The 14,546-nt window shown below is 48.9% G+C and overlaps 1 protein-coding gene across 1 annotated transcript; it reads left to right on the top strand.

Annotated features, from left to right (window-relative positions):
• Positions 1-1,886: 1,886 nt before the first annotated feature.
• ETH_00018625 (uncharacterized protein) lies at positions 1,887-2,471 on the top strand (the record flags this gene model as incomplete). Its single annotated transcript, XM_013377602.1, has 1 exon — positions 1,887-2,471. The coding sequence occupies one exon, from the start codon at positions 1,887-1,889 to the stop codon at positions 2,469-2,471; it is 585 nt and encodes a 194-aa protein (XP_013233056.1).
• Between the last annotated feature and the right edge of the window lie 12,075 nt (positions 2,472-14,546).

Raw genomic sequence — 14,546 nt, 5'->3', positions numbered from 1 at the left:
CTATTTCTTGCCGTCAGTATGTCTAGCTGAGTTTATTGCTTTCACGTATATTTGGTGCTTGACAAAAGTTTCTTGTTCTCACTGTATCTAAGTTTAGTGCCTTCACATATGTTTGCTACTGACGAGAACCATCACTTTCCCACATCCGACACCGGAATCATCCAACTGACGAGCGTCTGGCACAGCTGGTTGGTCCGCTACCGCAGCCTGAGAAAGAAAATTGATTCTCCCAGTGGAAATCTTTGATTTGTTTGCGTACAGCGGCAAGTGCTGCGACAGCATGCTGCACCACTCATAGATTTCTCAATCAATTTTTCTTTTTCTTTACAAGAAATGTTAAAAATTAAAAATAACTAAGTCAAATATTAGTCTTTTACCCCACCAGAACGTTTAACTGTTCATGGGCCCCGATCATGTGACCTGTAACACCTTGGGAGGAGGGCCTGGCACTTCTGTAGAATTACGAGCTTCTCCCATCGAGGCATTCTGCTCAGTTTAGGTGTTTTAGGACAAACCTGAGGTCGAGAGTGCCAACTCCGCAGAGCTCAGGCGTTACAAAGGGAGCATGAGGCCAAATACACTGGCCTCTCTCCTATCAATTGTTTCAAACGAGCTGTTTGAAACAAAAAGCTGTTGCAATCGCTGGCGTTTTAGCCTTCAAGCCTCTCAAGGCAACTGATTATGCTGAAGTTTCTTGATCGTGTGATTTCTCGTGGGCACTTGCTGTGGGTGCTTGTTCGGCATCCACCTTTCCTAAGACTGTAGGGGAGAGGATACCGAGGTAGCATCCTCACATAGGTTCGAACTGCCACCACAGTATGCCTTTTACAAAGAAAATTTCAATACTAACGAAGAATTGGCAAAGTCTCCACAAGGTAGGAACAACTGCACCAGCTGAGGGATTATCAGCTGAAGCCAACACTACTTGCACATGACCTTTTTTATCCATGTTGAGGCATCAGGCGAGCTCTGCTTTTCAGCAGACCAGAATCCTTTTAATCTGAGGCTGTGACACCAGCTGAAATGCGCAAGGGTGTGTAGTACATCAGTGCAAGCGAAGGTGCAGCAGTCATCTCCGTGCACCTCTTCTAGGAGCGCTGGGCTGTTGCAGCAAATATTTTTTTCATAATTGGAGCGCAATATCGTGCCTTTGTGCAGAAAATGACTTGCCCTATTACGGTGTTGCGTTATCGTGTGCTCCACGCAGTGTTCTCCGTTGTTGCAGCGTGGAATCCCAGCTCGCGTCAGTGTGAGCTACAACTGTGCGTTCCTGCAGTATGGTATAATAACCCATTTGACCCTTAAAAAGTATATGTAAAATAGCAGAAAATATCAGCATAAGAAGGGAAAAGCCCTGAGCGGCTCTGGAGGGGTAAGTGTGGTGCCTGCAAGGTGGCGAGCCACAGTGTCCCCACAGTCGCACTGGGAGAAGACCAAAGCGATGCAGCGGTCAGGCGGTAAATTTTCCACAGAAAAAAAATAAGTTAATAAATGGCACAGTGAAACTAGCTAATGCTCTTTCCTTCCACTTACAACTGGCAAATGTGGCAAGGGAGCAGAGATTGGCCCAGTTTGGAGGCATTCAGTAACAGTCCGCAGTAACTTCAGAAAAGGGAGAATTATGGAGAATTTTCTGATGTAGCTGTAATAAGCCCATGGCTGACTCTATAATGGTTTTTGAAACATTGATTCGAAGTCCGAACCCATCAATTTTTTCCCTAAAAAGAACCAGAACCCCATGCTTCTTGTCCACTGCGCACACGAAGCCGACCGGGGCTGGCTCTCAGACGGCGTCTCCAAATCAGCACTGGAGAGGTTCAGAGCGTTTGAATTGTTTTTCTCCTTGATTTTTGAAACTTCGGCAAGTTTAACGTTTTCAGACGAAAATGGTTCGTTCCCTCGCTTCCTTTGTCTTTTTCGCCAGCCTTGCGGCTGTGACTGCAGCTGCGAGCGGCCCGACGCCGGCGCTGGGTTCCTTGGGATATGAGCCTCAAACCGCCTCACAGGTTTCAGTTGATGTTCCTATGGGCCAGCAGAAACAAGAAGCAATTTTACGTAGACGCTCTAGGGGTGCTCGAGTGCTCCTGGCGACGTCTGCGCTAGCCGCCACACTTGCAGTGGCCTTCCTTGTTATGCACTGCTTCATAGTGCTAAAGAATTCCCAACATCGTGGAGCCCGCCTGCGCCGACTTTCGTCTGATGATGAAGGTGCATGCGAAGTAAGCCGTAGCGATTCAGGGATGAATAAGGTTCGCCGGCAGGCGGCCCAACGAATGGGAATGGACGCCAATGACCGCAGCTTATTGGGTCTTACGTTGTGCTGCCGATTGCGAACCCGACGCTTTCGTTTGCTACAAGTAGATACAAAGTGGCTAGTAGTGGCTTCGCCTACGGTCGAGCTCGCCAGTGGGGACACACAGGGGGATGAGGCGTCGGGTGGCGAGGGACGAGGACAAATGCTCGTCAGGTAGAGGCCATAAATTCGATGTATTTGCAGCAAGTGGGTATTGTCAATGCTGCCCCTGCTTAGCATACAGTGAGCACGTGAAGGGCCTCCCTAATTGAGTATTGAATCTTGCTTTGCAAGCATGTATCCGTGTTCCGTTCAGCTTCTTATGTTAAGAGTTCATGCGTATTGCAGCATGGTTTGCATGAATGGTGGGTAAATATAGGGAGTACGCTTATTCCTTTAGCTTGTCGACTTCATGCGCCTTTATCGTTTTCGCGCGTATACTCTTGCGCCTTGAGTTGGGCGTAACTCGCCATGTCATCAGTACAGTACTGCGGTTGCGTGATTACGTGATGCGGCACACTCCCTTTCTTGGGACTGCCGCCCTACGTTTTGCTGGTCTCCGCATGAGACCGGTTCGCTGCTTTCATTTGCTTTTGCCAGGTTGACGAGTTGAGTTTTACAATGTAGGCTCAGGTTTGTGTCTTTCCATAGGAGCTTTCCGTATTCTTGGTTGTTTGCGCCTTGGGCCTGGGGTAAATTGCTTTACCAACTGGACAGTTCTTTTGTCGTCAAATTACGAGGCGCGGCGGAAGGCTTTTCTTGCGGATACTCCCAGGTGTGTTCTGTGTCTCCGCGTGAAGCCGGTTTGCCGCTTGCACTTGCTTTTGCTACGTTGAGGTGGTGAGTTTTGCATTGCAGGCTCAGATTCCTGTGTTTCCAGAGAAGCGAGAGCGGCCTGCATACCTTCCCAAATGCTAGGGTATTGTGGCGAGTTTTGCATGAGGCGTGCGTGATTGTTGGGGGCATGTCCATTCGTTTAGATTGTTGACGCCGCGGTCATTTGGTTTTCATCTTCTTGGTTGTTTGCTTCATGGGCCTGGCGTGGCTCGCTTTATCGACTGGACAGTTCTGTGGTCGTCCAATTACGAGGCGCGGCGGAAGGCTTTTCTTGCGGATACTCCCAGGTGTGTTCTGTGTCTCCGCGTGAAGCCGGTTTGCCGCTTGCACTTGCTTTTGCTACGTTGAGGTGGTGAGTTTTGCATTGCAGGCTCAGATTCGTGTGTTTCCAGAGAAGCGAGAGCGGCCTGCATACCTTCCCAAATGCTCTAGGGTATTGTGGCGAGTTTTGCATGAGGCGTGCGTGATTGTTGGGGGCATGTCCATTCGTTTAGATTGTTGACGCCGCGGTCATTTGGTTTTCATCTTCTTGGTTGTTTGCTTCATGGGCCTGGCGTGGCTCGCTTTATCGACTGGACAGTTCTGTGGTCGTCCAATTACGAGGCGCGGCGCAAGGCTTTTGTTGCGGATACTCCCAGGTGTGTTCTGAGTCTCCGCATGAAGCCGGTTTGCCGCTTGCACGTGCTTTTGCCAGGCTGAGGAGGTGAGTTTTGCACTGCATGCTCAGATTCGTGTGTTTCCAGAGGAGCGAGAGCGGCCTGCATACCTTCCCAAATGCTAGGGTATTGTGGCGAGTTTTGCATGAGGCGTGCGTGATTGTTGGGGGCATGTCCATTCGTTTAGATTGTTGACGCCGCGGTCATTTGGTTTTCATCTTCTTGGTTGTTTGCTTCATGGGCCTGGCGTGGCTCGCTTTATCGACTGGACAGTTCTGTGGTCGTCCAATTACGAGGCGCGGCGGAAGGCTTTTCTTGCGGATACTCCCAGGTGTGTTCTGTGTCTCCGCGTGAAGCCGGTTTGCCGCTTGCACTTGCTTTTGCTACGTTGAGGTGGTGAGTTTTGCATTGCAGGCTCAGATTCGTGTGTTTCCAGAGAAGCGAGAGCGGCCTGCATACCTTCCCAAATGCTCTAGGGTATTGTGGCGAGTTTTGCATGAGGCGTGCGTGATTGTTGGGGGCATGTCCATTCGTTTAGATTGTTGACGCCGCGGTCATTTGGTTTTCATCTTCTTGGTTGTTTGCTTCATGGGCCTGGCGTGGCTCGCTTTATCGACTGGACAGTTCTGTGGTCGTCCAATTACGAGGCGCGGCGCAAGGCTTTTGTTGCGGATACTCCCAGGTGTGTTCTGAGTCTCCGCATGAAGCCGGTTTGCCGCTTGCACGTGCTTTTGCCAGGCTGAGGAGGTGAGTTTTGCACTGCATGCTCAGATTCGTGTGTTTCCAGAGGAGCGAGAGCGGCCTGCATACCTTCCCAAATGCTAGGGTATTGTGGCGAGTTTTGCATGAGGCGTGCGTGATTGTTGGGGGCATGTCCATTCGTTTAGATTGTTGACGCCGCGGTCATTTGGTTTTCATCTTCTTGGTTGTTTGCTTCATGGGCCTGACGTGGCTCGCTTTGTCGACTGGACAGTTCTGTGGTCGTCCAATCACGAGGCGCGGCGCAAGGCTTTTGTTGCGGATACTCCCAGGTGTGCTCTGTGTCTCCGCGTGAAGCCGGTTTGCCGCTTGCGCTTGCTTTTGCCAGGTTGAGGGAGTGAGTTTTGCACTGCAGGCCCAGATTCGTGTGTTTCCAGAGGAGCGAGAACGGCCTGCATACCTTCCTAAATGCTGCAGGGTATTGTGGTGAGTTTTGCATGAGGTGTGCGTGATTGTTGGGAGCATGTCCATTCGTGTAGATTGTTGGAGGAATGTCCGTTCGTTTAGATTGTTGGCCGTGTGCGGCTTTAGTTGCACCGACGACAGCATGGCGTTTTCTGTACTCTTTCCACACGTTTTGCGTGTCTTCGCGTGATGACAGTTCTCTGCCTTCATTTGTTCTTCCCAGTCGGGAGAATTGAGTTCTGTACTGCAGGCTCAGATTTGTCTCTTTCCGTAGGAGTGAGATCGGTTCGCTTACCTGCCCAAAAGTTTTAGAGTGCTATGGCAAGATTCGCGTGAGATGTTCGTTGCTACAGGGACGCCGTTAATTGTTTTATGTTGTTAATGCTATGCGCGTTCGCTTCATGTTGTTAATGCTATGCGCGTTCGCTTCTTTTCCGCATTTTCTCGTGCCTCGTGCTAGTTACTTTGGCAACGGGGCATCAGTGCTCTGTGCCTCTGTGTGAAGCCGGTCTTCCGCGTTCATTCATTTCTTCCAGGCTGAGGGAGTGTGTTTCCAACTGCGATCTCAGAATTGTGTCTTCAAAAGAACGAGAGCGGCTTGCTTGCTTCGCGAGAAGCTTCAGGGGTCCATGACAAGACTAGCACAGCTTCTCTGTAGTTGCAGGGAGTACGCCTCGTTTAGTGGTGCCGAATGTTTCGTGCAAATCATAGTACTCTGGTTCTTTCGCGGTATGAATCTGCAGGCTTGATGCTTGTTCTGTTAGACGGTGGGGTGTGGTGAATAGAAGGCTACAAAATGTGCACGCTGCGGCTGAGTTGCATGCGGGAGCTGAATGAAATGCGCTTTTCCCGCTTCACGACATTCGCCTTTGCGACAGGAATCTCTTGATCATGGTTTCCAAATTGCAGGCGAATGGATTGTTTCCTTACGAGTGACTCGTTGAGGTTGGAGTCGGATGAGTTTCACAACATGGTTTTGGTGGGGACAAGACGTGTGGAAGCTACACACAGCTGCTACGCGCTAACGTGAATGCGTGGACCGCTGTGTTGCGCAAGCTCCAGTTGCACAGTGAAGTCAAGGATAAAATGCCGCAGCTGATTGCATCATGCGTACATCGGTTTTTTCCTTTGTAGAACGATCTATTGCCGCTGTGACAGCGATGTAGTGCGTGTCAGACACGTTCGTTGTGCCCCAGGTAGTGCGTCCATCCGTGGCTCTGGTTTGAAGAGTCGGTGGATCTTTAGAGGGTGGCGTTTGTGATTGCGCGGGATGAGGCCGTGCAGCACTTCAACGAGAGGTGGCGCTCATCTGAGATATCAGCTATGAGCGCTGGCTTCCGGTTACTTCTCATGGGGTTTCGGATGCACAGCTTGTTGCCGCACGTAACAGTGGTTAGCAGTGTTGAAGGATTTGGTGGGCTGACGACGTCGTGGAGTGGTGATTGCTGGCTTGCTGTCATTCGTTGCGTCAGTCAGTGCGTTAATACTGCAGTTTTGCGACGAAGTATATCTGAAAGCGGTTCGTGTTTGCTTTTAGTATGCGCGGCTCAGTCAAGCTGGCCTGGTTGGTACAGTGATGTCCATGGGCGGGAGTGGCACTCCACTTGCTGAGAAGAATATGCATGACCTAGAATGTGCGCAGCAGTCCCCTTCTTTCCTGAAATTTGGGCCATTCTAGCTGTCCGCAATCCGTCAGTGCTTTAATTGAAGGCACTACCAAGCTCACGGACAAAAACAATTGGGCAGTTGTCAGCAAAGCGAAAGATGCGCGTGTGTTTTTGCACTCGTCGGCCCTTAGAGGACTGCGTAAGCGGTCATGAACTCGGGGTTTTTACATAGTGAATGTACGGGCCAATTTTCCGCTTTACGTGTTGCAGGGTTTAGGATGGTGCGTACAGAGTAGGAGCACAACGTGCGGCACTGTGGCGGAGATGGCACTGCCGGTATAGGAAGTGCGTCTACAGAATTTGCCAGCCCATCATCAAATTGATGTAGTTTTTCGTGACACAGCTGAGTTAAGAAAACAATTGTAATCGGATGCCTCTTCAATTTCTTAAGTTGGAAAGGTACTGCAGGCTGCCGAATTGATGGGACAAGGCGGCGGTGGGACCGCGCGCTCCTCGTACCAGTGGGGCGGGCCGCCAGTTAAGTGAAGGGTAGTGTTGGGTACATTGGTACTCGCGACTGTACAAGCGGTCATTAGTCTGGTGTTATCCACAGGGAAAAGCGCCGATCCATGGTGTTGTAGGAAGTGCGCCAGTAGAGTGTGCCGGCCCAGCATGTAATTGCTCTGGTTCGTTGTAAGACAGACAGTGGAAGGAAGCAGCTGCAACAGGGTGCTTCTTTGATGATCTAAGTTGAAAATTGCAACTTTATTGTCTGCGTGCGCGATAAGCATGCGTCCACCGGTCCAGATCTTCACAAACAACTACTTGCATAGCTGCGTTTCTCTGATCTATTCGCATGCTGCAGGCAGTGCGTTCATGCCGCGATGTGGCTATCTCTGTTGTCCAGGTGCCTGCGTAGGACGGATCTCTGGGAGCTTATAATAACCGAGTTCCATGCCGAGTCGTGAACTGTTGTTTCTTCTAGCAAGTGCGTTGGGAACGACGCCGCACACCTATTCGCAAAATGCAGGCAAAGCCGTGCACAACTATGCAGGATGCGAATGGTCCAGCACTGCCACTTCGGAAAGCACAAGCAGCCAGGTTGTCTAATCACTAATTGTTGAACTCATGGAACGTGTGGTAGGAGGAGCACAAGCCTAACGCACTTTGAGCAGAGGGTATGTTAGGCGAAAAACCGACAGCACAGCGTTTCCCTTTGAGCTTACTTTACTGCTTGTGGCGTTGCTGTGCTCATGGAACCTGGGCTTAGAAACTTTGGTCCCATCTGCACTCAACTGACTTGGTCACGAACATGCTCTAGGCGGTGCGTCTGCGCTCTTGCCGAGCGAAACGGGCGTATGCTGGCTGGAATAAGTAAGCTGCTGTAAAACAGAAATAGTGGTTTCTGCTTTGGGGTTCTTCTCCACAGAGGTATCGAGGAGAAAACAAAGGAACTCGAGGTGGAATTGAAACAGAGGGTATGTTGGATTTCGTGCTTTAATATTGCTTGTAAATGAAGTGCCTTGTGGGGACTGGACAGTTTCTTCTAATCTTCGGATCGCCATTCCGATGTGCCAGGAGGTGGGTCGCCTACCGGCTGTTTCTGAGCAGCAGTTTTGCTTGTATGTAGCTCAGCTCATTGTAACAGAAGCGTTATTGTGGAGCTAAGCATATCTGAGTTTCTGCTGCGGTGGGGTTGACATACATGGACCAGGAAGTGCGCAAGAAATGTCCATGATCAAATGCGGTATGTCGTGCAGGGAGTTTGACATGTAACGGTTTGCCAGTTTTTACAGCTTTTCCTGTTTTCTTTGCCTTTGATTTCCTAGGCAGTGAGTTGGTGGGCTGTGTGAGTACAGGGCCGACACTGCAGCGGCAGTCTAAGGCGCTATCTATACTGTTGCTGCTGCTGCCACAATAGATGATTGCTGATAGAACAGGACAAACTTTTATGTATCCGAACCGCAGTGTAGGACTACGTGGAATGACCAGGTGGTATGTTAATTGTCGGCAAAAGCATCTCTACGGGCCGCAAAGTGAAAGCAAAATGCCACAGAGGCAAATCGGATCCCTGTTAAAACAGCAAGTGTGTATATTTTCAGTGTTAGGTGCTTTGAACGTTTAAGAAGCTCGAATTCATTGCGAGGTCTATCAACTCAGGGTGCGATAGTGAGAACCGTTGTTATTTCGGCTGTAATGATGGAAATGTGGAGCCGCTAGAAAGTGTTAATGTTGCTCGACACAGGCAGTATGCTTGGACACTTGATGAGTAGAGCAAGTGCCACGTTGCGTCACTGACTCCTAGGGCCGTCCCCTACTGAGGCCCCTGAGGCTTTTGGCGCTCAGTTGGCCATACCGGGTACGAGGGTTTAGGTTTCAGGGCCTAGGGCTTAGGGTTTACGGTTTAGCGTTGGGGCTTTACTAGGTAATCTCTGTTGAAATGTTGGCCAAAAGTGCGATCGATTATTCCACAGAAGAGAGCATATTCCTGATGCAGTTCGTATGTTTGCCGCGCCGGCATATTGCGTGTCTACTAGGTGTTCTTGGCATTCACTTGCCATGGTTAGGCGACGAGCTCATAAATTACCCGCCGCATAGTCTGCGGTTTACTAGTGATGGATATTGGCGTGGCTTAGCGAGTGCGTTTCCTGTAACTCGTTGTCCTACGTTGTTGTTGTCCTACAAGACATTGACAGGATCGCGTTTTAGGGACGGAGTTTTTTGCCGAGTTACGATTGTGCACTGATAGTGTGCAAGTTGATGGCGCAGGATGTGCGTGTAGCAACATGGCATTTTGACGACAGAGAATGTTTCGCCGAGGCACCATTGAATACATGAGAGGAACTCTTAGCATGCTCAATGCTTCGCGAGAAGTCACCGTGCTTAATGAGTTTAGTATGTACGTTCGCACGGGCCGTTTAGTGGCCAAATATGTTAATGAATCGTTGCTTTTGATGGAAGAGTCCCAAAATACCCATCAGCTCGCTGGCGGTGCTTTTTTCTTGGGAGTTAGCTGCCAGTACTTAGCCACTAATGGCTTGGCAGCGCTATGCTATAGCCGCTTGTGTTAGTATTATCTCTCCAGCGTCCCCGTTTCGCCTGGCATGCGTCTTGACCACTTGTGACGCTTCGGTGTTATTGGTTCGCTATGGTATAGATTGTGAGTCTTACGAAAACCTGTCTGGGCAGCGTCGCTTCAAACCTGCGTTTAAGGAATGAATCCACGTTGCACGGGTTACCGAACAGACAGTAGGTGAAGCGAGCTAGCTAGGTTTTGCGCTGACGATCTCCTCAGCATCTACTGAACCCCATCAAGGCTTTGAACCAAGGCGTTTTACGGGATGACATTTTTGACGATAGGCAGTGCGCAATTTGGTTCTCTTCAATCGGCAGGTGATGCTACAATGTGCAGCGATGAACAGCGCGTTGGCAGGTGATACTCTGTTTCGTAATGTTGGAGGGCTTCGAAGCACAGGCAGCGTGGAGAAGCTACTAGCTGCAAGATGACCAAACTCTCCATGTGACATAAGTTTGCACTTTCGTATCACGAATGAGGCGACATTAGAGAGGCTTTGCTCCTTTTAGTCGTGCATGCTTCAACCCGCTAACGCCTCGAAAAGGGAACTGCGCATTTCTTTTCGCTGCATTGCAAGAACATACTGCATTTCTTAGACAGTGCGCAGGCTCCCACTAACAGATTTAAGAGGTCAGATTCAGCCATAAGCATGCTGCTACCTAAAACGGCAGAACATGAAACTGCACAGTGCCAGCGTGTGGTGGCTGAGGCAAAGCTGCATAAAGCGGTAAATTTTGATGCCGTAGGAAGTTCGTTTCCGCAAGGTCTAAATCGAAGAATAGCATTCATGCTGGCCAACAGCACAAGTTTAGACTATGGTATGCGACACTTGCTGGCCGGAGGCCGTTCAGGGGGCTTTATTCCGTTGCCTGCGGATATTGACGGCAAATTTTCTCGGCCGAAGTAGCCCATGAGTAAACGATGTTTCTACGCGTTGCACGGCGATTGCCTCTGCACTGTTTTCTCTCTAGGATGGAGTGAGCTAATAACCAGTGTTGCGTTGACATGAGGCATTCCTCCATTATAGAGAGTGCGTTTCCGAATATAAGCTAATAGGGCCTGCTCTTAAGTTACTAACTTCCTGCAGTATACACAGTACGTGCTTTTCAGACGTGAACCATGAAGAGCAACTGGGGGAACTTATTTCGTGTGGGACAGTCAGTACGTGTGCCATTTGATGCATTGCGTGGTGGCGATGGAACAATTTCGTTCACAAGACAATTCGCGAACAGCCAGCAGAGCAGGCCCTTGACCACTCCCGTAGATGCGTGTTCACGTCTAATGCACCTTGAGTCTTGGTGCGGCATGAGCTATTTGTTGCTTAATATGTTGAGTGCACCAGGCTTGTTTGGATGGTGGATTGATGCGAAGGTGACCCTCCTGTTCTCCAGTTTCTGGGTGCAGTCAGCTTTGACGTCAACAAAAGGAGCGCGAGCTACACTCATATGCTATAGCACGTGAGCTCGATCAACAGCTAGCCGACGAAGCACCTAGATGCTACATGGATGCTTATCTAACAGATACTGGCATGACAGTTTGGTGGTTTCTTTCACCTTGACTACAGGCGCATGTTTTTGTTAAAACAGGAAGTACGCTCAAGGAAAAGAATTGCACACTTTCCAGCACATGCTGGTACTACACTGCATGCGTTTGGGTACTGAGTAGCCCTGTGTTAATAGATTATTTTGTCCTTGCCCGTTACTATGAGTTCTTGATTTGCCTTGTACTTGTCCGTATCAAGTGCCCACATCTTCCCAAAGACTATTTCTTGTTTTGTTCCAGAAACGAATAAGGCAAATTGCTCTTCCAGGGAGACCTAATGAGAACAATAAAGCATAAAAATCCGGGAGCTTTGTATAAGAAGTCAGCAAATATTCATAGATACGGGTGTATGGTACTCAGATACTCAAAGAATACTCAGATACTCAAAGAATCTCGTGAATTACACTGCGTAGGCGGTAAGTTCTGGGGACTGATTGCATTGCACGTTTCGGCATCTCCGCGATACGTGTTTGAAAGGAACTACCGTAGTTTTTTGACATTACACCGCAGCGTACGCAACAAGGCAACGCCACCATTAGCATAGCTGAATGGAATATGCGGAGGTGTACAGCTGAGCTGCTTTGTGACAGACAGTGGGCTTGTACTCAAATTATGCTCGTGGCAGATGCGTTTTGCCAGACAGCTTCAACAATGTTTTGCCTTTCAACCGAATTCGCAAGACCCTGACTTGTAACTGGGCTGTCTGAATTGCTAGTTGTACTCATGAAACAGTTGGTGAGTCGAACGAAGAAAGAGGATGCTTGGCGTAGGTGAACCGCTGAAAGCCACTACTGGTGTTCTTATCTGGTTGCTGACTGCACCTAAGGCAAGCCCGCATAACAGCGGTGACTGAAGCATATATGAATTATGAAGAGAGTAAGCTTGCATGCACCCGTGTTACTCCTTTATACTGGCATCCAAGAGAAACGCCCCATGCAGTGACAGAAGGCTTGTTTTTGCAGCGTGAATAAGGTTGTGGGACCTGATGGCTTGAACCAGCTGGTGCGTAACAATTCATGATTGTAATGGCGTGTACTCAGTGCTTTGTCGTGGGCCTGGGTAATAATGCATTGCTTTTGTTGGAAGCACACTTGCGAGATGCAGGCAGTGGGTGTCGCTAAATATATTTCAGTCAGACGAGAAAGGTGATATCTTACTTTCCTCGGCTGAGAAGCTTTGGCAAGCATTAAGAACTGTCTACGTTACAAATGGCGCAAATTTTTAAGGATGTACGTATCTGTCAGACGGCATATCGTCGTTTAGGCGGCTCAGTGAAAGTGGTTCGGAACACCGCGAAGGCGTTTTTTTCTTGACTAGGATTGATGTCGTTAAGCACGTGCGTTTGGTATCTTTGACCCTCCGCACATATCCCCTTCCACACTGAACGGCTGAACGCATTTGGCAGGCTTTTCTGAGCATCATTGCCTTCACGTGATCATTCCTGGGGGTTCTGAGCCAGATTGTGCGTCGGGCTTGAGTTTGTCCTGGCGGACCTCTGTATCAAACAAGCGGGTTAAATTCGATTTATCAAGTGGAACACAGGCCATGGCTGTGCTAGAAAGGATTTTTTCTCTCAGTGGGTGCGTCGATGTTGCTTGGCAGTGTTCAACGTAACAGTTGTTAGTTCCAGCGTGAAGCGTGTTTTTGACGGCGCAGCGCAACGGAGGAACGTTAATTGCTGTTGAAGGGGTTTGTTAATTTAGAGCGTGAGATTGTATTCAGAGAGCATTTTGGAATGCCCAAAGAAACCAACTGCTCGTTGCTTTTTATGGGGTCTGACGGAGGTAATGAGAACGATTCACACAGCTTGCGGCTTGAACTCATACTTCTGCGTAAGCAAAAACACGCAATGCGAATCGGCAGGCGATGTCCAGCAGTACTTTCTCGGGGATATATTTGCTCTTATTCAGATGGTGCGTTTTTGTTCTCGTGCCGACCATTATATAGTGCGCCCGGAAGCACCAAAGATGACACTGCAAAGGGACTGGCAGGTGGGCGAAAATCTGAGTTGTTGGCTTTGCCTGTCTCATGCCACAAAATACTGTTTGGTCAACGCCTACTTGCACAGTTGGACATTCTTGCTTTGCTTAGTTTGTGCGCTTACGACTACAATGGATGCGATTTCATCATGCCGATTTCGAGAAAAGTGAATTGTTCTATCTAGGGCAGCACAGGGCAGTGGCTGAGTTGTGAGGGCTTATATTTTGAACACCATGGGCACCAAAACGGCATGACAGTGAAAGAAGGCCTGCTTGCATTTTGCGTGCTTGTGGGAGTGCAGCATTACAATTCTGAATATTTGCCTACATTGGCTAGTGGCAGGAACCTGAGCACTGCTTTAAGTATGTGCATGGCGCTTACCAGCCTGTATAGGAGGTCAGGAGAACACGTCAATGCTTTTGCGCTGCTCAGTAGCGCGAGCGGTTACTGCGATAGAATTGGCCCAACTTATTGAAAGCCTGTGAGTCTTTTTTTGTAGACCACAAGTGCGATGCGGTGTTCACATGCTCATACTAGGGAAGCGGAAAGTAGTAATCGGGTCTTTAAAAACTAATAAGAACATCCTAGTTCTAAATATGTTAAGCGAAAGAGACGGAATATCAAGCCTAGATGGTTTGTCAAGTGCCGGAGTGGCGAGCGCTTCATGCGAGTTTTGTAGTGTAACGCCTGCTGCCTGTGGTGTATTCCGGACGTTTTCAACTGCATTTTCCGAATTTGAGTGTGGCAGGCTGGTTTTGGTTTTGAATAGAAAATGAGCAAGATGGGTTCTAAGCGGAAATGTGGTCGTGGACTAACGTTGCAACGGGGTAAAACGGATGCAGGTAGGACATATGGCATAATGGAATCGTGTTGCATAGTATGCCGAAGAGACATGTTTGGGACGTGCTCAGAACAGCAAACTTATTTCTTTTCGATATAGTCAGTGGGTCTGGCATGATTAAGGGGCCACTAATTGCTGGTCCAACAACGTTAAAGTGGCGTATGTAACTCTATAAGCCACTTGCGCAGTAGCCACTGTGACAGCACTAATTGGCAGCCCCTTTATGTAGCGCGGAAAGGGAAAATTGATGAAGCCTGGTTGGTTTGTAAATCTGGAAAGGAGCACCAGTACATTAATGCGAGATACTGGATCAGGGTGCCTTCATGAGAATGGTTTGGCCTGTGTAGCGGTGGCAAGAGATGAAGTGCTCGTTCTCTATGTGGAGAGAGAAACGGTGAAAGTGCTTTTGTAGGTAGAAGCTTCTAATTTGACTCCCAGACCTTCAACGCTTACTTGCTCGTAATAAAGTTCATGGGAACATGAGAGTCTATTCAGTTGAGGACAAAATTAATAACGGACATCTAGCTCGTGTGTTCTTCGTCATTAATTT

The sequence above is a fragment of the Eimeria tenella genome, genomic scaffold (genome assembly GCF_000499545.2).
Source record: "Eimeria tenella Houghton genomic scaffold, Eth_scaff58, whole genome shotgun sequence".
Classification (NCBI taxonomy): Eukaryota; Apicomplexa; class Conoidasida; order Eucoccidiorida; family Eimeriidae; genus Eimeria; species Eimeria tenella.
Note: the sequence above shows the minus strand (reverse complement) of the source record. Positions and strands in the feature narration are given on the sequence as shown.